The sequence below is a fragment of the Melospiza melodia genome, chromosome 14 (assembly GCF_035770615.1).
Source record: "Melospiza melodia melodia isolate bMelMel2 chromosome 14, bMelMel2.pri, whole genome shotgun sequence".
Lineage (NCBI taxonomy): Eukaryota > Metazoa > Chordata > Aves > Passeriformes > Passerellidae > Melospiza > Melospiza melodia.
Genome location: NC_086207.1, coordinates 20507385 through 20535347, shown reverse-complemented (window position 1 = coordinate 20535347; position 27963 = coordinate 20507385). Strand labels below are relative to the sequence as shown.

The 27963-nt window shown below is 44.7% G+C and overlaps 1 protein-coding gene across 4 annotated transcripts; it reads right to left on the bottom strand.

Annotated features, from left to right (window-relative positions):
• On the bottom strand, nt 1–27849 carry TCERG1 (transcription elongation regulator 1). 4 transcript variants are annotated; one of them, XM_063169123.1, is made up of 20 exons: nt 27625–27849; nt 25140–25292; nt 24806–25043; nt 22027–22269; nt 18412–18474; nt 16979–17176; nt 15619–15734; nt 14421–14509; nt 13953–14113; nt 13100–13166; nt 12530–12665; nt 11490–11579; nt 10649–10767; nt 8559–8709; nt 4333–4497; nt 3459–3641; nt 2693–2872; nt 1772–1855; nt 1419–1519; nt 1–1101 (listed from the first exon to the last, which is right to left on the bottom strand). In XM_063169123.1, the coding sequence occupies exons 1-20, from the start codon at nt 27847–27849 to the stop codon at nt 900–902; spliced, it is 2964 nt and encodes a 987-aa protein (XP_063025193.1). In that variant the 3' UTR covers nt 1–899. The 4 variants fall into 4 exon arrangements, with proteins under 4 accessions (XP_063025193.1, XP_063025194.1, XP_063025195.1 ...); XM_063169124.1 differs by having other exon boundaries at nt 14421–14506; XM_063169125.1 differs by lacking the exon at nt 18412–18474.
• Nucleotides 27850–27963: the final 114 nt, after the last annotated feature.

Genomic DNA, 27963 nt, shown 5'->3' with positions numbered 1-27963 from the left:
TCCATATATAAAAAGGGTTGGTTTATTGTAGTTCAAATACATAAACTGAACAATCCCAACATTTCAAAATTAAACTTTAGAAACACAAGTTTAACATTCAAAACAGGAGTATAGTTTACAAGAATTGCCCAGAGGGGGTATGCACAGTCTAATCCAGAAGTATGTAAAGATCACTTTATCGTAAATAAAAATGTATTTATACAACCGTCCTGGCCTGCTCGGTCACCTCTGGGATTTCCAGCTTCGAGCAAAACTCATTAGACAGAACTTCACTTGGGCAGAGCAACCTGACTGCTGCAAATCAATGGCTGGGGGCAGGAACAGAGCAGCCTGTGAATTAACCTGGTCTGGTCTCCAAGTCCCTGCTCTCCACTCAGCTCTAACCCTGGCTCTAGCAGATTTAGTTCCATTCCCAAGGGTGGAAGCAGAGAGCTGGGCCTGGGGCTCCCAGAGCGGGCTGTCAGTGATCAGCAATGTAAGCGTGTCACCTCCTCCTGCCCGGGCTGCGGGCACCAGGAGGCAGCTGGTGGCACTCGTGCGGGACACGCTCAAACGGCAACACCGTCACCCTTGGGGCTCACGCGGAGGACACTGCTGAGAGGAAAGCCCCAGGTGCCAGACTCACACCTCACACACACACCACTCTGAGACCCACAGCCACCAGACAGCCCACACCTCGGGATTTGTCACTCATGCTCCAATTAACTCATAAATATTTTTAATGTGAGTTTTTGTGGTTGGTTTCCCCCCAGAGAACATTCTACGTTCACTAAAGCTGCTTCTGCCTGTGCTCCTCAGATGTTTGAATATATTCACGGCAATGGATGTGTGTAACCTGACGGATGGCTCATGCAAGCGTTTGGATTTACCAGACACCCGTGGCGAGGAGCACTCGGAGGCTATTTGGTGGTTCTGCGCGTGGGCTCGGAGGCCGTGGGCGGCGGCGGCGGCCCGCGCCGGTCCAGGTCATCCACGTAGGACACGATCAGCTTGCGCCGCTCCTCGGGCACGCAGTCCAGCACCAGGTACCGCTTGTCGTTCTGCAGGATCTTCTCCACGTCCTTCAGGTGCTGATCCGACTCCTGGATCAGCTTTTTGGATCTGAAAGCAAGGGTGAGAACAGCACTGCAGCGGGCTGGAGGCAGAGAGCCCCGGGGAAGCTGCCCCACGGACAGGGTGCAGGGCTGGGCCATCCCCTGAGCAAGGAGGATGTCACATCAGCTGGGGACTGGGCACAGAACAGTGCTCCAGGCACAGAACACACAGGCTCGTTGCCTACACTGGTGCTGTGCTAATTAAGCACCATTAAAGATTTCAGCAGCAGACATCAACTAGGAAAAAACAGACATCAGTTTGCTGGTGTTTGGATGGCAAAGCAGAATAAAAGCCACGTCCTGCACTAGCATGGCAGTGCCCACCTGTAAGTGATGAATTTGGTCTCTTTGAGCAGCGTCCGGAAGTCGGCTTTGGCAGTGATGTATTTGTCTCGGATGTACTCCTCAAACTCCCTCTGCTTTTTCTGAAAGACCAAGGATAAACACCAATCACTGGGTGCAGCTCCAGTACTTTCTGCAACTGAACACACTGAACACCAGCAGCAATTACATGTTAATTATACTTTTCCTTACCTTCTACATTTTTAATCTTATTTAATATTTAATTACTAACACCTGTGTCCACACAGAGCTGAACCCATTGCAGCAACCCCCAAGTCACTTCTCTGTACCCTGCACCAGACTGGAAGTTGGCAAGAGCAATGCAAACCGCTCACCCTGTCGCTCGAAGAGAACTTAATACACCTTGGATCTTCTTTAATGATTTTTTTCACTTCCTTCCATGTTGATGTTAAGGTTATCTTTCAAAATAAGCAAAAACAGTTAAATTAAAAGTAAATTAGACTTTATGAATAAGGAATGCAAACACTACTAACCTCTGAAGCCTTTAAATATATCCCAAGTCCAATGATGAACTTGCTGGGTTCTCATTACTTATCCTATTACAGATGTATTTCTAAAATGAGTTGATTTTACATAGCGACTCTTCTTTCACATTTTGAGACGGCATTTTCAGATCACAGTCCTCCAAATATCATTTACTTTCCAAAGTCTTTTTCTAGTACATTAAAAATTACCTGCAGAAAGCTTGCCTCTAAACTAAAATAACTAATGCATTAAAAATCAGGTTAAAACCTCCAGTTTAAATGAAAGCTGCCTGAAGCTGGCAGAGAACTAAAAAAGAGGAAACCTCACTAAAACCCCAATGCACAGAATCAGGGATGCATTCCACAGCATGAGCAGAGTAAAAGTTCAGGTTCAGCAGGAGAACATCAGAACAGGTGAACGGGGTAAGACCACACTGGTGGCCATTAAGGCAAACACCCTGCATATCTGAAGAAGTCAGACAGTGAAGAGTATCAAATAACTCAGTACTGAAGAAATAAAAAGAAGATTAAAAGATCACTGATTCAAAGTTTATATGCAAATTAACAATATGTTCAATCAAAGTAAAACTCCAGATAAACAGATAAGGAAACGTAAGGCACAAATTTTGCTATGAAGGAGAAAAGAGAGCAATGCAGCAAAAAGGCCCTGGAAATAAAAGCAAACCAATCAGACTGTGGGACAGAAAAACAGGAAAAGAGAAATGCCAGTGGGCTGCAAAGATTGTCAACTTGAACATCAACAGCTCTCACCGCTGAAGTTTCATCCAGAAGTTGCCTGAAATGTTCCCTCTTCTTTTTGGTAAGTGCCTCAATGTGTTCATTAAAGAGCTTCTCCTTCTCCTCTCTCTCAAGCAGGGACCCCGACTCCCAGCGGTGATCTTTGCGCAGGGTCCTCCTGGTGTCAGACCAGGACACATCTGAGGAACGCACCTGAGACAAACATGATTTGCTTTAAGCCAGCTTTTCCACAGCTCACTGATAATAATGCTTATTTTTTCATCTCGTTTGAAGTTAAGGTTGAAATAAAACAGAGACCCTCAGCTTTTAAGAAGAGACTGTAGCAGGTTCCCCACACACACTGAACAGGCAGTGGCAGAAGGAATCCCTCTGCACTGTTCAGAGCAGATGGAGATGTCCCACTGAGCATTCCCAAAATCAGAAAACCCAGCTCATCCCACTGACCCAGCTGAGCATTCCCAAAACCAGAAAACCCAAGCACCCTCCTTTCCTTCCTGTAACACTCTGCGTTCACCAGAGTGCTTGGAAAGGCAGCCTGGAGATCATTATTTCCAGAGACACCAGGAGCTCTGCACAGTTTCCAGAGCCCTGTTTCCAGCCTGGAGAGCACCCTCTGCATGAGACCTCTAAATGCACAGCTTTGTCTTCCAACCAAGGCAAAACTCTCAGTGGGATTTCACCTCTTTGGAGCTGAACTCCAAGGGCCCAGAGGCTTTGAGAGGGAGCAGGCAGCAGCTCGGCCTGCCCTGAGGAGCCGAGGCGGCTGTCAGTGCCTCACCATGTCTGAGAGCAGCGCTTTGAAGTTCTGGATGGCCTCCTCCCGCTTGTGCTGCTCCCGCTCGCGGTCGATCTCCTTGGTCTGCTCCGAGCGCGCCTTCTGCACCTCGCGCTCGCGCTCCCGCAGGCTCGCCTCGATGCGCGCCTGCCGCTCCAGCTCCTTCTCCTTCTCCGAATCCAGGTTCTGCAAGGCAGCAACACCCTTGTCTCAGTAAAAGCAACACTGCTCATTAGAAAGAGAATTAAAGGACTATCAAACTAAAGGAAGCTCAGAACAAAAGACCTTCAAGGGATTTGGGTACTATGATTACAAAATTTTGCTTAAAGAGCCAGGCTGAAGCATTACAGAGTAACAACATTGGGGGAGAGACAAATCTGGTCACAGATCAACTATTCCCAGGAGCTGTGTGCAGTGACAGACTGAATAAGGGAGGCCAAGGGGATCACTGTTTGTTGGCCCAGTATTACATTCTCAACCATTAACTGCCTGGAAGAGAAAGGCAGGAATATTGGATTAAGAAAGGAGCAGCACTGAAGGAACTGGGTATGAACACACATCCCTGAAGGCAGCTCAGCTGACAGGGAAAATCACAGCAAAGGAAATGCAGCCCATCCTAGGAGGAAGTAATCAATGTGGTGTCTGTATCTGCTGCAGTTTTACCACCAGTGATTTCACAGGAATCTTTGAGGCATAAGCTCTCCCAGATATCATGTGTGTGCCTGCACACAGATCCCACAAACATCCCACCAAGGACAGAACTTCTAAGTTCCAAGCTGCTATTCTGGGGTACTCCTACAGCAGCTCTGGTATGGAATTCTCTTCAGCACAGACCAGTCTACCCTCAGCACACCCGCAACCCGTGCTCCCTGCCCACCTTGGCTATTTTCTCAATGTACTGCTTGAACAGGTCCTCCCTCTGTGAGGAGCTGTCCACCGCCTTGTACCGTGGGTCAGTCTCCACTTTGTCCTTCACTTTGCTCCAGCGAGACTGACTATCCAGGTGGTGGTTTGCCAGCAGCTCAAAGAAGTCCATTTTGATCTGTTATACAGACAGAAACAGAAAGACAGCACTTGAGAAAGACATCTTAATATTCCACAGTTTGCTCTTATGACAAAAGGAGTCAACTTACCTTCATCAGAGGGATCACATTAACATTACATACCATTGCAATTTAAAGCAATCACCAAAACTATGAATTTAGTCATAACTGCAGCCCAAATTCACTGTTCCTTGAGACAGTTTTGCCAAAGCAGATACATTTACACCATCTGCTACATCTAAGATGAACTCTATAAAGAATGATCCACCAATATACTCTTTATTATTTTACTCCAATTTAAGCTTGTTTTTTAGCTTTTATCTATGTCAAATTAACAAGTTACTGTTGCTGCATGATAGCATTTTGCCTATCAGCACTCCAGAAGCCATGCAGCTTGAAACAAGGTTCTAGAGGAATCAGGTGCTTATGGATTCATCCTTCAGGTGTACAATTAGCAGAAGTAAATGCTTGGATCTGCTAACAAAGACTGATGTCTTAAGATGGATGTAACCAATAAAGAATTATGCACGTATGGCAATTAAGTAAATTATATTTAGGATGGACATGCACATTTACAACACAATTGAAAGAAAATGTTTTAGTCTACTTTTTCAGTTGGAAATGGCATGTCATGTTTCTGTCGGTAGCAACAGCCACTGCAAGGGCTGGCAGAGGATCCATCAGAGCAGGTTTTATTTCAATACAACTAGCAACATGCTTTCATCCAACGTCCCAGAACCAGCAGCCTTTATTAGATAGCTTGATTTCTGGGCAAGGTGATCTTGCAGCTCCTGCTGCACTTGAGCTCTTGGGTCACCATCCACTCGTGGCAGGCTGGCTGGCCTTTCAGCCTCCCAAAGCAGAGGTGAGGGGCTGGGGCAAAGGGTTCTGCCTCCACAGCACCCCACACCCTGCCGGGCCACAAACCCAACACAGCTTTATGGCACATCGACTAAAAACCCAAAATCCAGGAGGAGGACTGCTGTTACTTGCTACTTATCTCCCCTCCCCATCCCTTAAAAAAGGGAAACCAGGAGAAGCAGTTTAGCTGCAGAGCACTGAGGTTCCTCAGGGAAGGGAGCAGATGGACAGAGCAGGCTCCAGCTTGCCAGAGACCTGGCACATCCTTTTCCTCTAAAACGTGCTCAGTTTGTGCTCAGAATGCAAGAATGGAATGAAGATCAGCACCAACATTCTGCAACCTTGCCCACCAATAATTTTAGTTCTTCAAAATATTAACATATAAACATAAAAGGCTCTATAGGCTTTCTTTACTATACCAAAGGAGACTAAGACAGTAAAGCAGAGATCAGAAACCAGCCCCTTAGTGCCAGTGGGATGTTGTGCTACAGCTACAGCACTACTGCTTTATCTTAAAGGAGCTCAACAAAATGCTAGGCAAACTGTTTATTCATTCTAAAATTACGAACGTTGTTTCAAAACATCATAAAACATGCATGCAGTTTCAAAATATGAAGCTTTCTAAGCCATGGCATTTGAAATATTTGTTAGAAACCGAACAGTTCCCAGCTGTTACTACAGAAGTCTCTAAGGTAAGGGTATCCCCAAGCTCTTGCTCAAACCACCCGTGTGTGTATTCCAGAGGATGAGGTGCCACACCGAGGAGCACCTGGACCAGCTGCCACACACAGCTCCACCTGAGTTCACCACCAGGGGCTGCAGGAAGATGCTCCTGTGGGAGCTGCCCGTGGCACCCGTGCCCAGCTGTGGGGCTGCCAACAGAGCCCTCACTCCCTGAATCCCCTGGAGCTCCTGCCCAGCTGTGCAGGGGGCAGTGGGACCAGCTGCAGCCTTGCCAGCTCCCACTGGGCAGGAGACAGGAGGGCAGAGCCAATTCCCTCCCAGGGATAACAATGGCACTTCACGCCTTGGGGCTCTAAAGCAGTTTTCACTTCACTCGGGTGCCCTGTACACAGCACAGGTGTTGCCAGCTCATTTTAAATTTTAAAAAGATGAAAATGTCTCAAATAATTGAGTCTGAAGCATCTCACCAAGGAGTAATGTTTTCAGATGCCAGCTGTGGATGGTGATTTCACGTGTCTGCACACAGGGACTGCTCGACCAAGCAGAGTGTCACCAGAGCTCTGGGCTGGGGACAGCCACCAGCACGAGGGGCAGGGCACCTGCAGCCCAACAGCCAGCCAGGCTGTGTCACCTGGGACAGCTCACCCCAGGGACACGGCACAAGGAGCAGCTAGGGCACCCTGATATCCTTAACCCCCTGCTACTCCTCTCTGCCATCTGAGAAGCATGGGATGGCATGGATCTTACTCACTGAAAATGGGATTTACTCACTGAAATCAGGCACAGGAATAAAACTAGCCATTGGAGAAGCTGGCTCTTCCATCCCCATCCCATAAGCCATAATCAAACATTATATATATAAAATCTAAAACCCTTACGTTAAAGATTTCTGTACAGTTGATTATCCCTAAGTAAAGATTTTGGACAGACTGAGAAAGCTTCAGGTTAAATGCCTTAAATTTTCTTTTATGTTTTAAGCACTTTCAAAGTCAAAGGAAAATAAGGCTGAAAACATTTCAGGTGTATTTAGAAGTCTTTTTTTTTTTTTGGCAGTTAACACATTGCAGGTACAAGTCTCATCACTTCACAAGGAAAAAAACTAAAAAAATGTAAAGTACCGGAACTGCGGGAGGCTAAAGTCACCACACAGAGATACCAATGCTTTCCTCACTAGGGAATCCCATAATATTTGCGTGTCAGTGATTGACAGCTGTCAGACTGAACTGATTGACAGGCCGCACAGCACATAACTGTAAGTCTATCCACTTGTTATAAAACAGAATACATAAAATGGTTACAAAAGGCTTTTGGAGAAAAAAAAAACATTATTTAAAGCAAACAAATACAATCTCTTCTTTTAACTTTTCAACTTTAGAACAATCATGCAACAACAAAACTAGTATTCATTCTTTAAAGTCTTCAACTGCACTATTAAGATGCAAAAATGCTTTAAAATTCCATATTCACAATCAAACTGCAGTATGTAAATTCTAGTCTTGAACTACATCAGTTCCCCTCTGAAAGCACAATCATTTATGGAAAACAGTAGCGATAAGGCAATGTTTGAGAAAATCAAGTACAGAATCAAATTATACCAGGTCACTCAGATTTTAAAAATACACTTCTCAAAGAATCAAACTGTCCCCAAATCTGACCTGTCCCCCAGCCTCTCTCTCCTGCAAGCATTCCAGGCAGGGAAACCTGCAATAACTTCACATTACATAATGAAAATAGCAGACTTGCACATGTCCAAAATGATTGGCCTTCAGAGGTGACCTTCTCCACTCTCACACACACAGGGACGTGGCAGTAAGTGGCCCCAGGTTTTGGTGACCCCAGGTTTTGGTGACCCCAGGTTTTGGTGGCCCTGTCTGAAGTCCCGTCCCCACGGGGGAGAGCTGCTCCCCACCACTGGCAGGGCAGGCCCGTGACACTGGGAGTTCATTAATCTCTAAAAGCTGACCTTTAAATCTAATAAGCAGCAGTTTACACATAAGATCTACTTATTCAAAGCTTAGTAAGTCCCTCCCTAAGTGCCTGCTTTGAGATGGAAAGGAACTGTTTGAAATTTGAAGAGACTATCCTCAGGGAACTGCAAGTCCTGCCCGCCCCCAGTGAGGGAACAGAGAGGTAATGACCAGCTTTGGGGCTCCAGCCAAACAGGGTAAGACTTCTTTGCCATTTCATGCATCAAGAACTTAATAAAAAAAAAAAATTAAGCATTACTTCAGTTAAGAAGATAATGTTACTGCTTGGGTGAATTAAAGAAACTAGTGCTTAAGCAAACTCAGCTTCACAGGTAAACACAATTCAGTTCTAAATATTCTAAAAGTTAGTAAACCGCAAACCTGAAATTGTTCAGAAAGACCAGGGGGACACTCCTGAAGTGTTTGGCTGTAACAGCTCTAGGAAAGTGCAGGCCTGTGTCTTGGGGAAGGCTCAGGGAAGCCAAGCACTGGCTCTGTCCCATCTCACTCACACCACTCACACTGCTGGAACTCAAGAGTCCCCTTACCTTCTCTCCTCTGGTCTTCGAGTCTTCCTTCTCCTTCTTTCTTGCCGCTGTGATAAACTCATTAAACAAGGCCTCTCGATCTTTCATCTTTTCAATTGCCTTGAACCTCGAGTCTTTAGCATGCTTGGCTGCAAATTCACTAAAAGTAGTTCTGCAACAAAATGGCAAGTGAACTCATTTGGCAGAGCTGTCTGGGCTGTGAGGCAGGTTCAGCAGGGAGGTATTTCCTCTGCTGCAATACATGCCAGAGCACAACTGACAAAAACCCAAAAGGCAAATCCTATGGTCTCACTATAGAGCTGCTGGACCAATGAACTCTATAAAAAGAGTCAGCACTCACACAAGAGGTGTTTATCAGAGACTTACAAGGGTGGGTTGGTTTGTTCAGATACAGCCACCTGCAGAAGGGGCAGGTGTAGAGAGAGACTACAGCGCAACCAAGGAGAAGAAACGAAAAAAAATCTCAGTTGTCTACAAAACTCTTCTTTTCTTTTCTGTGGGTTAGCAGTTCAGCCACCAGTCTGTCCAGGTATTTCACAGCTGTGAAACCGAAAATCTCAGGTGCATTCACTTGCAGCCAAACCATGCTAAGAGTTCACCAAGAAAGCCAGCCTTTGGCAGGAGTCCCCAGAGAACACTGGCTGTACCAGCTCTTCCCCCTGCAGTGCACATTGCAGAGCCTGAGCTAAAACCAACAGGGCTGAAACCCCTTCAAACACTCTGGGCAGAGGCAGCAACACTGGGCTTTCAACCCCTCATCCCACAGCGTTTCCCTGACCGTTCTCTCACCTCCAGGGCCAGATTCCAACCTGTGCAGTAGGTACATTACTGCCACTTACCTCGGAAAAAAATCACTACTGTGCTTTTTCCAAGCTCTGATGCAAATCTGGCCCCAAGAATACGTGAGACACTTATAATCATACGAATGTTTTCATCACAGCATGGAAATAATTAGACTTGGAAAATCCAGCCTACTGTTGCTGTAGGGTAAATTGAAACAAGAAGAGAATTTGGTAGCTTATTCAAAAGGATTAGAAAGTGAATGTACAGCTAGATTGAAGAACAAGAGCTGCTCAAGTGAAGTGGAACACAAACTCTTGAGCATGTTGGACTGAGATAGATGATAAAAAACCAGTCTGGCACTCACAGAAGTACAGCAATATCTTTAGACAAACACTGAAACCAGAAGACAAAGGATAAGATTAAACAAGACAGTATTTCAGCTGGAATTCTCTTTCCCACCCCAGCCCATAATCAGGTAAAGAATGAATCCCAACACGACATACTGAAGATATGCTGAAAGCTGAGGATATTAAAGCTAACATAACTGCTTCTTAAGGCATTTCCATGCCTCCAGCCTACTACTGAGTTATTAGTCAGATCTGAAGCAATTCAAAAGTTACCACAGCACCGTCACCAAATTTCCAAAGTGAGTCACTGAAAAAAACTGAGTTGAAGTGAAACAAATGAGCTGTTATTTCACTGGGAAAGAATTAATGCCAGATGAGCCAAGAGATGCTGAAAGAGGACAGTTTGGAGCTTATCTGGTGACATAAGCATGAATCTCATGACCTCTATGTGCGGAAGCTGTGAAACAAATAATGCCAGCAGTGAAATCTTGAATGTACATTCACCGCCACCCCCTCGCTCTTACTGCTGCCAGTGGTCTGAATGTGAGGGGGGTGTAATCAGTGCTCTATTAAAGCAACCAGAACATTTTATCATATCATCATTCACATAGTTTGTAACAAGAAAAACATCCCTTCAGCCCCCTCCAAACCCAAGAAATCTCCCTAGTACTTCTCAAAGACTTATTAAGAAGAAACTAGGTTATTAAAGAAACTTGAGGTGGATCCGAGGAGGTTCTCACAATCCAGGGAGCATGGTGGGTATTTCTTCAACTTGAAATATGTCAATCCTAAGTTCTATTTTTTAATGGATTAGGTGACAAGCAAACAAAGGAAGATTTCAACATTATCTCATGATTTTTCTCCTCTTTGCCCGTTTTGAAAAGATTAATCAACCCAATACCACCCAACACACTGCATCCTAGTAGAGCTTATGCACATGAACCAGAAAGAAACTCCTACCTTGGGTTAATCTTTGCTTCTTCCATCATTTTCTTGAAATCCTCCTTGGCCTGCATTATTTTATTTTTCTTCTCCTTGCGCTCTTCCTCTGCTCGGGTTTTCACATACTGATCAAACACCTACAGAAACACCAGTCACCCACAGCAAACACACAAGTGATACACAGAAGCTCTAGGGATAAGGGAGGAAAAGTCCCACTTCTTTCCTTCGCTCGTTTCCTTTCCTCTCACCACAAAATCAACACAGAGGAGGCAGAAATCTTAGAGACACTTTGCATTTCCATATGGAATTGATCCAAGCTGCTGCACATGCAGGGTGCTGTACCTAACACACCATCTGAGACCTGGGAAGAAGTTCCTTACACATTCCAGTTAACATTTTCCTGGGTCCCATGTTTCAGACACTTCCCAAGTTCTTGAAGCTTTCCATTTCCCTACATTCACTTGAAGAAAAGCTGCTGAAGTGAGAACTTGCTGAACAATAAAAATGCACTTTAGATTTCCCCCCAAACGCTTTTTAAAAAGAAAATAGCTAGATTACTTATTATGCCAATACTTTGACAAGATACTGATGACTCTCACTATTTCATTCAGGTTTCAGCAGTGCTCTGTAGACATACAACTTCAACTGTGTCAAAATACGAGACCTTCCAACCACAGGAAATAAAGCAACTATCAACACTTTCCCTTGCTGGTTTCTTCCATTTCCAGGCAAACCCTAATCGTGATAAAAATCCCTTGCAGCACTTATTAGTCTGAAAGATTTGCAGAAACAAAGACTGAGGATTCAGATAAACCTGTAGTAGCTGTGTCTGGATGGGAAGTGAATTTAACTTTTTTACCTGTTTCCTTTCTTTTGGGTTGAGCAGCAAGTAACGAGGATCAAAAACAATCTTGTGCAGTTCTTTCTCCCATGTTGAAAAGGCAGAGACCTTTAATTAAATGAAGATGAATATACAAACTATACAGAAGTTGTAGAGTTTTCCTTGAAAACACTAAGATGTGATGAAAAGAGGGAACCAAACTCATCCTGCAGTTCTCATCACTAATGGATGACAGAGGCTGTCTCAAAGTTTCAACATCAATTTCCTCTGCAAACTTCTAAAGAATAATACACACTACTGCTGAGTGACATTAAAAATAAAATGTATATTGAAAGAAAGCCTTGAGAAGCTGTGTTCCATAGGCAGCTGGAACCACTTCCATTTTTCAGTTACTATCCAAATTTATACTCAACTAGTTTAATTTATCAAAATTGATTGGCATCAAGTACATTTCTTTAGTTAACTAAAAGCAAAGAGTCTCCCATTTAAGGATAAGTCTGTACAGACTAGAGTGAGAGTTGCTGCTTTTCTCAGTAGAACATTTCCAAAAACATTAAGGACGTGTCCACTCTGTGTGTCCTATTCCTCTTCAATGTCAATTTCCACTTATGTAATTACTTAATTTGGGGGAAAAACAGGAGGAGGGGGGAGGAAATTATCTGTCTTGACTCTGTCATTTCAGTTACAAAATCTTTGCTGCAATTGTAAGTTTCTTTGAAATCTGGAGTTCTGTACCAAGACAATTCATTGATCAGAGGAAGGATGAGATTGTTTCCACAGACAAAGTGCCACAGGTTTGGAATTCACCAAGAACTCAGGAGGCTCTGCATGAGCCTCCCTCTCTCCCTCTCACACACAGTTCTGATCTGAGCCTCCCTCTCACACACACACAGCTCTGATCTGAGCCTCCCTCTCTCCCTCCTCACACACAAACACACACACACACACACACACAGCTCTGATCTGAGCCTCCCTCTCTCCCTTCTCACACACAAACACACACACACACAGCTCTGATCTGAGCCTCCCTCTCCCTCCCACACACACAGGTTGCTGACCCCTCTTTCCAGCAGCATGTCCTTGAACTGCTTCATCCGAGCCTCCAGCGGGACGATGGCTCTCTCTCGAGCAGCTTTAATCTCAGCCTCCATAGCAGCCTCCTTCTCAGAATCAATGTCTTTAATATCATCTTTCCTGAAAAAAAAACAAAGTGTAAGTTGAGAAGTAAAATGTCAGCCCTAAAGGTCAGAACCTGAACCACATCAGGCCAGGGCAGATATCACTGATCATACCAGAAGAACAGGCTTACAATCCATAAAAGCCATTCTCAGAGGTGGATATGAATAGTTTCACACTCAGCGCTCAGGAGCCAAGGTATTCCAAGTAACTTCAGCGCCATTTCCATTTCAACTTCCAAAACACATGCTATTTACTCTCTGCACAGGTTTCAGCTATCTCAGGAAAATATCAAATACCTGATCTGCTGAGCAACAGAAAGCTGATGACTCTTCTCACCAACCCTCTCCATTCCAATTATACTCTGCTGGACACAACATACATGGCTCAAGTAGCAAACTTCAGTTATTTTACCACACAGATCACTTGGTATTGAAAAAGCAAAAACTTACTTGCGCTTTTTTATTTTAATAGGCTCATCTTCATTTGCTTCCTCTGCAGCTTCATGCTCTTCTCTAACTGTAACAGATTTCAGTAAGACTTTAGGTTTTATATTGATGAAAATTTTTATACTTACGAGTGAAACCTCATGCACAAACCAAGGACAACATGGGCGGCAATTGTGTTCTGACAAAGGGAGAAGACACATGGTTCTCAGTCACTGTCAGAGTCACACTATGGGAATCTGGGGACAGGACCAGTGGAATTGGGCCAACTTGAAATTCAAAATGACAAACACTGAGCTCTTATTTTTAGGGGAAAACAACTCAGGCTTAACAGTCTAATGAAGCACTTGGATCTACCTGATTACCTGCACTTTGCTCTCCTCCAACTACAAAGCCAACATGCCATCCCAGGACCATTTCCTAGAACTCAGGCCAGAGAGAAATCTCATCTCAGCTGCCTTTTGAATGCTCTCTTTCTCTCAGCAGCTATTTCCAAACTCTTTTCGAACTGATGATCTCAAAGTTAACTCATCTTCTGTGAGAGGCCGTTCGTACATTATGATTAATCTTTTCTGGTCTCTTTCTTATAAAACAAACACAATCCCTTTTTTTTAGTCAATAAAAACTGTGGGGATTTTTCAACCTGTTGGCATTTAGCAAAACAATTAAGTTTGTTAGTATCTACTTTCTCCAACAGGCTATCTTTTCTCAAAAAGGCTCCATAATCTGCATTTCACATTTATACACCTTTTCAGTAGATCCTTACATTTCTGTCACTTATTTAAATGTTACAAGCTTTGGAAAGCAAAGTATTAAGTTGTATTTATGCTTCCGAAGAAGGCAATAAGACTGCTCTTACTCAGTTTTTTTCCTTCGTCCATTCCCTTTTTGTGAGGAGGTTCTTGAATGATTTTGTCCACATCAGCTCTTCCGATGAGGTCGTCGGGTCGGTCCCACATGGAGAGCCGTGTGGTGGGGTTGTAGAAGAACACACGTTCATCACCAGTCCACACCACGCACCTGGGGATGGGAAGGAAGGCTTGGGTTACCCTCACCCACGGGGCCCTGCTGTGTGCACACAGCCTGCAGCACCACGGTCACACACAGACCCAGCTCCCACTGACTGCACAACTGCCAGACATTGCTGCTGCCCAGCTCTGACCCTGAACTGCTGCTTTTCTCTGCTGCCACATTTGAAAATGCAGTGATTGGATTTGAAACTGAGATATTAAAAATGCAGCACACTAAGAGCACGCTCTCCACACACTGCCACTTGCTCTAACTCCCCAGCAACAGCCATGCCAGTCCCACAGCAGCAGCTACCTACCACGGGGTGCCTGGAATGGGGGTGGTGGCCACTGGCTTGGCCTTCTGAGCTGCCTTCTCTTCCTCTGTCATTTCTTCCTCTTTTGGCTCCTCAAGGAAAAAACAGGTTTGAGGATCAGGCAATGACAACTGGCTAATTATTTATTACACAGTAACCAACTTGTTTTACTGAAACCATGCTGACAAGCAGCTCAAAATGACACTTCATCCATGCCTAGAACAGAAGCACTGGAATTGCAACAGCAGCTGCTATTCCAAAAATTTAAACTCCAAAACTTCTAAGCTTTTAATTAACTTTTGACTTTGACAAAACCTTACTTAAATACCTTCCTAGATCTGTATGAATCCTGGAAATCTAGGAGGGCCTGGATACAGGGGTAAGGGTGCATTTTCGGACAAAGGAATTTTCATTTATTCGTAAAATTAGTTTGCTTGATAATGAGACACACAGTAGGAAAGAGTGAAAACCTGAAATAACCTCTGTAGCAGAAATCAGCAAACTGGTAACTACCTCAGAAATAAACAGGGTGGCTTGGCAGCAAAACCCAGTAACTGAATTCTGTGGTTTTGCCTATTAAACTGCATTGAAGTTCACAGAAATCAGGATAAAAGCTTTAATTTTTATTTAAACACCCTTTAGTATCCTCAAAAACTATGCTGTTTAGCACAGCAATATGCCTCCAAAAGGAAAAGTTACTTTTGTTTACTGGAAACACTACAGCCCTTTCTAGGACACGTGCTCCTAACAGCCTAAACTTAGCAGTTACAGCACAGGGTGAACATGTGAGCTTTGTGTCAAACTGCTAAAAATAATGAAGCAAAAGAAATAGAGAAAAAAACGATGAAATATTAAGTATTTCAAACACTCAGGACAAGTTCCATTTTCTGAGTACCACAAAATCAGTCAGAGGTTAGCTTATTACACCACATCTGTGTAATAAGCTAACCTCCCTCCCATGCTCTAACTTCTTAATTGACATATTATATATGTTTCTTTTGAATGTTAATTTTTCCTTATGTAAAGACATTAACAGAAGAAAGAAAAATCTGAATCCAAAAATGGAGGCTTTCAAATCCCCTCAGGAATTTAAGAACTTGAATCACTAACCATGGCTCCTGACAACCTGCCTGGGCTAAGATGCAGCCACAGCTGAGGGATGTGAGACTTCAGACTGGCTTTTGGGTTCAAGGCCTTTTACCTCCTTTATCAGTTCTTTTATAGGTTCTTCTTTAGACTCTTCTTCTTCTGTCTCCATTGGTAAAGGCTCCTCTGAGGGTTCTTTAATTGGCTCTTTGACCTTCTCCTCCATTTTTTCTAAATAAAGGTAAGAGTCTTCTTGAGCATTATTAAGAAACAACTATAGAACCATAACAATTTTATTTTTATCGGTATAATTTTCCAAATACAATATGAACCCAAACCTTCTTTTCAATATATTCTCACCACTTTCTGTCTCTTTTGGGCTTTACAGTGTCTGCTTATGAAGTTGTAGTTATCTCCTGTGCCAAGATACTACTTGGTACTGGAAAATGAAATATCATGATGCAGCTATTACACTAAAAGGCTGGCTAGAGGGTACTAACAGAAATGCTAAACCAATAATAATTCTCAACCAACAGTGAACACTAAAGACCACTTTCACATTTTAAATGTTGCGGACAAAAACATAAAAATCAATGCAGAACCACCTGGGAATTTCTAAGTACACGATTTTTTAATTTACAAAAAGTATAGAACATATAATCTTCTCTCAGCAAAATTAGTATTTGCTGTCTCAGATACTGTCATCTCAGTAAAAAGACCTACTATTTAACCTGATTCTTTAGGAAGATGGGCATTAATTGAACCAGCAGTGTAAGTGTCCTGCATTTGTCTAAACAAAGACTTCTTGTAACTAAAAATTCAGGAGACAATAAAAGGCACAACTGTTTGGATCTGCTTTCTTAAAACACTTTATGAACTGAGTAAGAGCCACAGGACATTTTCCCCTTCCTCCTTATTTATTATACAAGAGCAATTGTATCCACCCATGGATCTAACGTGCATTTACATGAACACGATGTAGAGATGCGGACACGGGGAGGTGACATTATTTTACTTCATACTCCAAATCTATTTATACTTTATCTTTATATACTTTATATTTATTTTTTAAAGATCTGAAATTCAGCACAATGATCTTCATTTTGTCCTAGTCTACAGCCCTTGGTATGACTGACTTTTTCCCTCAATTCCCCTCACTTTCTGTCTGCAACTGGAACCTTCTCCAACGTGTGCAGAGGAGGTACTCACTTTCTGCTGGCACAGGAACGTGCACTGGCCCTAGGCACAAGATTTGGGAGCAACTCTAGAACCAAACATTCTTACAGTACAGTGGGAAACACGCTGCAACTTTCAGACTGAAGACCACCTCATATGGACCCTTATAATCAGAACTCCAAAGTATTCTTAAGGGAGATCAGGGATTAGAAATACACCCATTCACACCTTCCAACACGACCAGTGGCGGTGTGAGCCACGCTCCCAGTACAAAGCTGTAGTAAAAAACCCCAAAGTACCTTTGTCCTTCAGCTCCTGGGGCTTCTCCCATGTGGACTCCAGAGTCCTGTTGTTGTAGTAGTAGGTCTTTCCGTCGGCGGTCTTGTACTCTGTCCACTCGGAGACGGCGGCTCCGGCCAGGGAGGCGGGCGAGGCGGCGATGGCCACCTGCGGGTGGATCATGGGCACGATGGGGGGCGCCATGCCCGGCAGCACTCCTGGCAGGGAACAAGCAACAAGCAAAGGGCACAGTGAGTGCCAGGGCAGGGCCTGAGCACCAACACCTAGCGCGGCACTGACTTAACTCACAAATGTCCAACCCGCAGAATGAAACACAAGGATTGTTTTCAAAGTTCAATTGGAAAGCAAGGCATTGTTACCAAATTTCTTTCTTGTGTTCTGCAATCAGTAATGCCCACTCCCAGGCAAATTGGATTTTAATTAATTTGTTTAATTCTGCAAAGCACAAAGCTTGTTAGCTTTTAGGCATTCATTCTATTATTTTAAAATAAGGTTCTCTATTTATTAGAAAAGTCTTTATCAGAATGCCTGCGGCAAATAATTTGGGTTAAGTGTACTCCACAGCTTAATTATGCTGCTGGTGTACAAGATACTCCTATTGCTCTTAAAAAAGGCAAGATTGGATTGAATTTGAGCCATAGAACATAGAACAGAACTCTGATATATCTTAAATACTGGCATTAATTCATAGCCTTGGATAAAACCTGATGAGAATGAAACAGCATCAGATTGTTGGGTTTGTTTAATACTGCAAACTGATTGAAAAAAACCAACATTTTATTGAAATCCTAAAGCAAAATGGCAAGTAAATATCCAAAGATAAGAAAGCCAGAATGCTGCAGTGTCCCATTATCTCTCCACTCATCCCAACAAACTGAGGATAATGAATAGATTTGGAATGACAAGTTCTAGAACAACCAATTGGATAGGATTGGAACTTCATAAATTTGAGCCTTTAACACTGAGGAAGTCTCACTTTAAATAATGGAAATCACACATTACACACTGCCATAATGTGTTTTCAGCGAGTGAGTATTCATAAATCCACAATTGAAATATGAAAGTTCACACTCAGACACACAGACACGCACACAACATGCGAGCACAGCCAGCCACTGCACATGTGGAGCAGGAAAACAAAAATCCACACAAGAAACTAGGAACTAAGTATGGGCATGAGAGTCACAGTCATTACAGAACTCAATGGTTACAGAAAACTGTACAGAGTTTGGGTACAGAATAAGCTGACACTAACAGTTATTTGGGGAAGTTATCTCCTGACCAAATACGATATTTCATTTATACTGGTTTTGAAAATAAAGTATATGTAATCATTGAAGTGGGGAAGCAAATAAAGAAATAAAAGAAACAACCACATTCACTACCATGCCAACTTACAGACAAAACGAACTAGGATGGGTTTGGAAATTACCGGTCTTGGTGGTAGCGACTGTCTTTACATACGGGCAGCTGACTATTTGCATCATTGCTACACCTGCAAAATGGATAGGAAGCATGTTGGAAAGCTGCCATGGGACGTCAGCTACCACGGGCTGCTACAGACTTCCTGCCACAATTTGGAATGCCATTTGCAGCTGGCAGAGAAGAAGCCTTCCAGCAAGAAAATGGGAATTACTTTTGCTTCAATGTTTTATGCCAGATCAAATATAAAACTAATTTTAACCTGCAGCAACAGTCTCTGCCTATGTTAAACCAGCTGCTTGGCAAGTTATTGGGATGTCATTAAAAAGAAAAAACGTATTTCAATGAAGACTCAGGGGTTTAAGTTCATCCAAGGGATAATGCGGCTCCCCTTGTAGGGCAGCACCACAAGAAAATATCCCACTATGGGGCTGCTTGCACAGGCAGCCTCTGCTGGGACAGACCTGTGGGGAGCAGCAGCACAACACAACGGGTTTTGAGGTTCCCAGTCTGCTGCTGCAGCTAGAGAGCAGAGTAAGGGTAGAAGGACAGGTCTGAACTAGTCAGAGCAGCAAAGCAGGGCAGGGTGGACAGCCAAGTGCAACCCAGAGGGAAAGCTGAGGGTAGGAGGGTCACTGCAGCAAGGCTGCAGGTGAAAGAGAGGGACTAAAAGAAATCAAAGCAATGAAGCTGCAGACAGAGGTACACAGAGCTGCACTAGGTCAGGGACATTTCCTTTATTTTTCATTATCAATAATGGCATGAGCTGAAAATGCTTTAAAAGCCAAAACTCGCCCTGAAAGAGGTGGCACCATGCACTAGTCAGCTCTCCAGCTGAGTAAGAAATGACACAAAAAGGCACAAAAAGGCGAGCAGCTCATCCTCTTTGATCAGATCAAAATCAGTGGGAAATCAGACAAGGCTGAGGAGAATGAATTTCCAAAACCTCCATTCTGGGTGTAGAAGGCAACTGTAGAAGTGCTCTCTGGCTGGTCCAGTCTGGATGCTCAGAAACTGAAACACTTCCCTTCAAAAGTTCAAATTCATCATGTGAGGTGGGAAATGCTCCAGTGGAAAGTGAAATTAAACCCCTGTTTAAACCAAAGTAGTTTCTGGATTTGGTCATTAGAGATCTAGTATGCAGAGCATACATAAATACTGCCAATTATTTGAAAATAAATTTGTGAGAAGACAGAATTGTAATGTTTTTTAAAAATAATTTCAATGAGAGAATTGCAACTAGTTTTCTATTTAAAAGTATTGAACTGAGACATGAAAACATTGACTCAAACAGCACTGATTGAAGTGTTTGCCTAAACTGCAAGGGTGGTCATGTTATATACTTGACAATGGACCTGAAAATTCGTTTTGTTAAGGAAGTTACAGCATGTCTCCAACATGAGTCAGTACAAATAACACTATCTGGGGATTGCTGGAGTTAGGGATGCTGCAGCACAGATTAGACTGAGCAAACACCCAAGCTGTTTCTGCTGCCAAGGTCATTCCCAAACATAAAACTGACTTAAAACATTGGAATTGAGAGAAAGCAGACTTACTTTTTAAGATCTGAGATATCACTAACAAACTCTTCCATTTCTCCTTCTTACTACAGTTTAATACAGAGATTAACTTTGAAATCACCTGACATTGGTATTGTTCAGCTCTGTCCCTGTAACTTCAAATCCTCTGGCTGGTATCATAGCTGGTGTTGAAAACCCCAAACATCTGCAGCCTGACCTTCATATGACCTTCTGACTTCACCTGATACTGTTTTGAATAATTTGGCTTCTCTTCTGTTTCTTGTTATTGTAAAATATTTTACAGCTTTCCTTTTCTTTAACAGTGCTTAGAAACCATCCCAACCAACTCAAGCCAAAATTAGCTGAAAGAAGCTGACAGATTTCATTCTGTAACTAAGCAAACTGATAAATCAGACCCATTACTGGAAGCAGCACTTTGCTGCCAGGAGTCCTTCCTGCATGCTATGGGTTCCACCTGCAGCCCAGCTCACAGGAAAAACTGGTCAGAGCAAAGACCTCTTACCAGGGAAGTGCTGAAAAAAATAACTTTCAAAAATGAGTTTCAGGAGATTGATGTTCCTACTCTGTCTTTGCTCCTGTACTGCACTACTCCCAAAACTTTTTTGAGTGAGAGCTCACAATAAAGCCCATTGTGGGCACACACTCAGGATCTCCATTTCCACTGGCACATTTCTACACTGTCCTGACCATCCCATTTTACCCCACAGGTCACACCTGCATAGATCATATCCCTCACAGTGTGTAAGGGCCCTTTATTCCATGCTGGTCCCTTGCTGGCAAGGTTAGAAATGGCAGTTGAGAGTACTCAGCTGATAATCTTTGAGGCTTAACTAACTGTTTTTATTATTCCTGCAAACCTCATCAATAAAGAGACTTCTTTCTCCTACCCTTGATTCATTTGTTGTTCAGCCTGGAATATCACATTCAGAATAGTATTTGTTTCCTGGTTTAATCCAAAGAGTACTACACTGCAATTTCTTTTTCAGGCCAATACAGATTAAAGTAGCTTTGCCCAGTTATTTTAGAAGACTATTCTAAAAGCAGAGGCAGCTAAAAGCTGGTGCTCTCTTCTAGTCAGCACTTTAACTGCTTTCAGGCTTTTTTTCTCTCATCAAAGGAGTGAAGGGCTACTTTTCTGAAGGGTTACTTTTCATCCATGCAATTCAGTGGGGAGGTGAGGGCCTCCCTCCACACCCACTGGGTGGCTGCATTAGGACAGCAGCAAAGCCACCTCACTCAGCTTGTACAGAGGCAGAAATATGAAGATGCTGCTCAGAGCTGCTTCTTTTGTCTTTTTAAATCTGAAACCAACTTCAATCTAATACAACTGCACTCTCCTACCTCCCTCTGCAACACACAATCATCAGTTCCTGGTGTATGCTTAGTGCCACTGCGCACTGAAACACATCAATTTTTTATCAGAACAGGAACTCAGTGGTATCCATGAAATGAAAGGTGGTGTGTAAGTGCTAAGTGTCATTAGTGATCTCCTGGGAGGCCTCTGCAACAACTACAGGCTGCGAGTCCAACATTTTGTCAGCCTAAAATTCCTTCCTTAGGTATTTAAGTACTTCATAAAAATTTAAGAAACTATGATATATCCAGAAGAAGTGTGCTGCCATCTAAGATTCCTTCTCTATGTTCTTTAAACCTAAAGCCTGTGAATAACAGCACACCGGCACCCTAAATGCCTCATCATGGTCCTCAGGTCACACCTCAACACTCAGCATCCTACCCAATGGCTGCAGCCTAAGAGAACTAGGAACACCTGATATCACTGGGGTCATGATTTCCATGGCAATTCTTCCTGCTCATCCATGTCCTAGTGAATATTTATGCACAAGACTTCAGGTCTAAATCAAGTAAGTAGAAAAAAATTAAAGCAATATTGCAATTAGTAAAATATAGTGCTCAAAAAGATATGTTCTTTGTTAATTAAAAAGTCTGTCTGCTAACCCTGAATTCTTTCAGAGATACTCTGAGGAGAGGATCCAGGCAAGTTCTGTACACAGTGGACACATGAGTGCAAACAACTGACAACATGGACATGTAGCAGACAAGACAATTACAGTTTGCCAATTTACCTGGAAGTGGAATAGGCATGCCAGGAAGGGGGACACGAAATGGAGGTACCATTACTGGTGGAAAAGCAGGAATTGCTGCAGTTGGTTGAGGTACTGCATGAGGAACTGCAGGAGGCAATGTCTGTGGGACTGGCTGGGGTACAGTCTGCACAGGTGTAGCAGAAGGAGCAGAGGTTGAAACACTGACTGATGGTGTGGCAACTGAAACACCCGAACTCGGGGTCTGGTCTTGTGTGGTAGGTGCTGATAAAAAAACACAAAGAACACCTTGTATCTTAGACACTGCAATATACTGCTGCAAACATACTGGCGCTCTGTTTCCCGGTACACAGCAGCTATGCTCAGATATAACCAGCAGGAAGACACTCCTGGACAAAAAATACTTTGCCTTCTCTGGAACATTAAATATTCACAAAGAAAGTCAATTTCCAATTTCAATTTGTCCCATTCTTTGCACTTAACATGTCTCTACAGCAGAAGCAGGGCTGTATTAAAGGACAAACACGGGCAGAAATGAGGTTCTATTCTGTTCACAGAAACAGAACATTGCAGTAAGTTTCCAATGGCAACAGGCTGTCCTTGTGTTACACGAACACAGGTTCTGCTTTTAACAGCAGCAGCATGTGCATGACAGCAGTCTGCCTTAAACTATGCTGGGCTGCACCCCCAGAGCAGGAAAATAGCAATAAAATTGTGTAAATAAGTAAAGAAAAGGAAAATACTTTTCTTCAAGAGCCGCAAGAACTTTCTTAGTCTTCAATGCCTCCCAGCTGGAAAACACACAACTGGCATTCAGTTCTATAATCCTTGCAGCATGACTGGTTTCAATTTCAAATTGTTTTAATTGGGAGCAAACAGTCTCAGAGCACAGGCCAACAGGAACTTGAGACAAGTCTGCTTAAACTTGTAAACTCACTCTGTAAGACTTGGTGCGGAGGTGAAGGGAAAAAGAAAAAAAAATAAAGAAACCACACCAATTTACAGCCATATTCCAATGGGCACATCGTGCATTTTCTATTACTACCAGAAACATTCCAAGCAATATACCAGCATTAGCATATTTAAATAATGATTTTTGATCTTTTGATAAGCGTTTCAGAAAGGGTGAAAATTCTCAGCAGTGCCTGACATTTAGGGAAACAGAGCAGACAGTCAGTATGTGATTTGTAAGACCTAGGTCAAATCAGTACAAGGCAAGAATGAAGCTCAGCCAGAAGTCCCAGGGTTTTTTTTACAAGTCAAGTCTAAGAGTTATAAAATTATTTTCAATTATAAAATTTCATCACCTAGGCACAGACACCAACAGTAACAGTTCTTGGAAGCAAAGACAAAGTTTAGCAGATAGAACAGGTAGAAGTGGAACAGTGTCAGCATTCAACATCAGGAAATTCAGCTTCAGAGAAGATGCATAAAGTGCTGCCCCCAAAGCACGGCTAGCTCTCCCCAGTCTGCCACTGGGTCAGGAGCTGACACTGACCTCCCACCTGGCTTGTTACTCAGCACAACAATTAGAGCAGACCATAGTTCAACACAGTGAATTAACATCATTCTGAGTTACCCTTCAAATTAAACAGAAGCCCTAAAATGCCTTGAGCAATACAAGTTCTCTGCTGCTCTAGTGACGTGTGCTTCCTCCAGCCTTAATGAAAGCAGAATTGAAGGGTTACCTAAATCTGACTCCCTTTTACACACGGATTCTGAAGTTCGGGTTAAATGGTGAGTTCAGCTGACTTGTCTTGCCTGTTACAGGAAAAAGATGAATTCCAGAGGATGCAACTCTACCCCACAGCAGGAGCTGGAACAATTCACCTCCTGCACACTCTCTGGCCTGGCTCAGTGCACACCTCTGAGCCAGTGCAGCTACAACACCCAATGTCCAGTGCCAGATTCCTGCTCAGCACCAATGCCGTCGGTCTGTAGCCCTGCATGCAAGACAGGACGCTCTCTGAGCTGCTCCTTGCCCTGCTCACCTGGCTCTGGGCACAGGGACTGACCTTGCTCACAGCAAACAGACCCTCAGAACTTAACACACACCTCTATGCCACACTGAGGCACCTGGGCAGCACACACGTGCCAAAGGGCAGTGCAAACCACGCTGGTGTGTGCACAGCCATGCATTTATGTGCATGCTGCATCATTCAGTCCCCTTTCCTTACTTGGAAAACCCCTACAAGCAAAGGCTCAGTCCATGGAAGCAGCAATAATCTCCAGACTATCATTCAAAGGTCACAAATGAACAAAAATGCCTCCAAGAACTTTCTTTTTCCTCTTTGCGGAACTCTAGAAAATAGGAATTGAGAAGGCTTAGGCAGAGGAGTAATGCTAATAAAACTAATGCAACAAAGAAACTCTATTCTGTAACCAACCAATGCTCACAGAGCAGCAGCTCTGAAACCCAGCCTACAGGAACAGATGCCGTGGAGGAAACGAGGAAATTGCTGCAACTAAACTCCTACCTCAGATCAACATTTCTTGTGAAACACTTTTAAAAACAATTAAGCTCTATCTGTAGTCAAAAGGAAACAGATGTGTAATAGCTCTGAGATGATGTGATAACAGCAGAAGAAAAATATACAAAGACCTGAAGAATTCTCTGAGACCGGGGAGAAAGAAATTTGCATGCAAGGTTCTTCTGAACTAAACACTGTACTTTAAATTCACACTCCATGCTGAAACAACTTTGTCCTGAATACCCATGCTTTGCTGCAGCAGTTCCCCATGCAGCGACCCCACCACCAGCTCCCACCGCGGCGAGGCCGAGACACGCCCAGGTACTCACTGGAGTTGGTCTGGGACACTGAGGTGGCCGTGGTGGTGGTGGAGGTGGTGGACGACTGCGTGCTGGAGGAGGTGGATGGAGACGCTGCAGATGCAGGGCTGCTGGTGGTGGGGGTGGAGGCCCCCACGGCCTGGGCCTGGGCTGCCAGCATGGGCGTCAGCTCTGACTGCTGGATGACCTTGACGCCGTCCGGTTTGCTCCACGCCGACTCGCGCGTGCGGGCGTTGTAGAAATAGACCTGGGGAGAGCAGCCCCGTGAGCCACAGCTCGCTGCAGGACAGCCAGCAGGGCACCCCGACCCCGCCCCGGGCTCCCGGCACGGCACCCAGCTCACCTTCCCGTCCGGAGTTTTGTTCTCCACCCAGATCTCCTCAGCTGGGGGCATGGCTGGTGTTCCCGGCGCAGACACCGGCGGCATTCCTGGAGGGAACATCATACCAGGAGGTGGTGGCATGCTACCCATGGGAGGAGGCATAAATGGTGGTCTCTAAAGGCATATAATAACAATAATGATGATAATGATAGCAAAAATATAATATCAAGCAATTTTCCTTTCTTAGAGAAATAGCACACGCTACAACAACAGTAAGGACAGTTGTGCCAGGCTTGGAAGCTTCCCTAACAATACAGTGCTCCCAGATCAGGGAATGTACTTCCAGCCAGCCCCCCACCCATGGCAGAACAGCTGAAGCCATCACTTCTGAGACACAAACATCCAGGCACCTAAAAAAGGTGGAATGAACAGAAACATGCTCAAAGTCTCAGAGTCCTCTCCTGGAAAGGAGAAAATACTTCAATGGAAGGAAGAGAAAGAATGGAAGAGCTGTTCCCAAATAGCTGCTGCTCAGACATCACCATCTGTGAACCAAACATCCCAGAAACTCAATGACCCTCCCAGGAAAGATATGTTAAAAAAACCTAAATTACAAGTAGGCATCCAGTTTGCCAGTACAGCTGAGCAGTGGGCTTAATTAAAATCCATTACACTCCTAAATTTCCCACTAACTAAAATTCTAGCTAGTGCCAATTAAAACAAAAATATGGTGAAATTACATGTTCATTATTGCATGATAAGAAATCCTGACCTGTCCTGCACACAGTTACCTGAAGGCCTGAACACCTGTTTGTAATTCAAAGTACATTCAGTTCTTTCATTTTACTTATTTACTTGTACTGTTTGAAATTCCCTATATGCAACAAGTACAGTGAACACTTTCCTGTAAAACAGATGCCAGAGCTCACAGAGTTCTCTGGCTTACTCTGCAAACACCAACAGCTGCCCTAATTGTCCCCCTCACTCCAGCTCCGAGTGTCACCCTGAGCCCTGGCACTGGGACACCCGGGGCTCCTGTGCCACAGGGAGGGGGTGGCCCGGTGACCAGCTGCACCCACACCTGCAGCTGCACCCCTGGCAGCTGCCAGTGCTGCCACGTCCTTGGCCTCTCTTGGGAGCTGCCCCGAGATCGGTGTTTTAAACTGCTCTTTAAATCACATACCAAACTAGTAACAATTGTTTGCATTAAATACTACTAGAAAAGGAAGCCAAGAGTGCGTGGATGGCATTCTACACAAACAAAAAAAGCCCTCAATTCAAGTGCAACCTGCATTCTCTCTCCCTTGTTCCTCCCCAACAGCTCCTGCACCTGCTTCACCATGAGCTTCCTCTTTCTTGCTGTTACAACTGTATGAAGAATCCCATCTTCCACCTGTTACATCTCCTTTCCCCCCTCCAGGAGTAAATCCGCGTGGGCATTTGGTGCCAGGTGTGCAACCAGGGTCCCAGCACAGCCTGAGCCCTGAGCACAGCTCCTCCCATTGTGACCAGGGGCTGTCACCATCCCGTCTGGCTGGGCACGGGGCAGGGAGTGCAGCCAGCCCTGGGCAGAGCTCAGTGCCAGCCCAGCTCAGAATCCCAGCCCAGCTCACACACCCAGCCATGGCTGGTGCTGCTGAGGAGCTGCAGAGCTCACGGCCTGTGTGACAGCTGGGAGCTGCAGCACACCCTGGGTGGACATCAGACACAGGAGACACCCACAGCCAGGCCTGCGATCCAAAGTAACTCTGCTTGGTTCTCCAAACTGCAATTAAAATAGTGGATTTAATCCATAATGGCATGTGGGACCATTCAGCTCATCAGCATGCCCACGGCCCACACAGCACTTACACTGCCCTAATGGGAAGGCACCCCTACAAAGCAATTAAATATCAGCACAAGGCAATTAAAACAATCCAATTCTCATTCACAAAGGTGCCGTCCCTTGCAAACTGTTCAGGCCTCAGAAAATCAGACACAAGACCTTAAAGCATCCATCAGTTTAGCAGCAGAGGAGCTGAGCAGAAGCTGTATTTGCACACCACAGGTATGCAGTGGTGTGTAACACCACACCTGAGCCCTGTGTTCTCATCTTGCCTTGTTGTTTCCTTCACCCATTTCCACTCTCATACTATTTCCACACAATCACAGAATCAATTACATTGGAAAAGAGCTCCCAGCCCGTTGAGTGTAACCTGTGCCCAATGCCCACCTTGTCACCCAGCCCAGAGCACTGAGTGCCACGTCCCATTGTTCCCTGGACACCTCCAGGGATGGGGACTCCAGCATCACCCTGAGCCCCTTTCTGTCCAGGATGAGCCCCCCTAGACCCCTCAGCTGCTCTCATCAGACTTGTGCTCCAGACTCTCCACCAGTTTTACTGCCCTTCTCTGGACACACTCCCTGTGCTTCCTGAAACTGAGGGGCCCAGAGCTGGACACTTCCACGTGTGAAAACAAACAAAAAATCCCTGAATCCACTTAACCAGCCCAGGAGAATTCCTTACCTGCAGGTGCGGAGGCCCCATGGGCGGGGGGATCCCGCCTGGCGGCGGCATCGGGGGCATGCTGGGGTCGAAGGGGGGCCGGCCGAAGGGGGGCCGGGGCGGCGGAGGAGGGCCCCGCATCATGCCGAAGGGCGGGGGCGGCCGCAGGAGAGGCGGGGGGCCCCGCAGCACCGCGCTGGGCGGCGGCGCGGGGCCGCGGAACCGCAGCGCCTGCTGCTGAGCCATCCTGGGGAGAGAGGCACGGGAACACGGTCACTGCTGCTGCTGCCGGGGGACAATCCGCTGGGACAGCCCGGGATAGCCGGGCGGCACCAGCAGCAGAGCACAGCATGCCGCTGT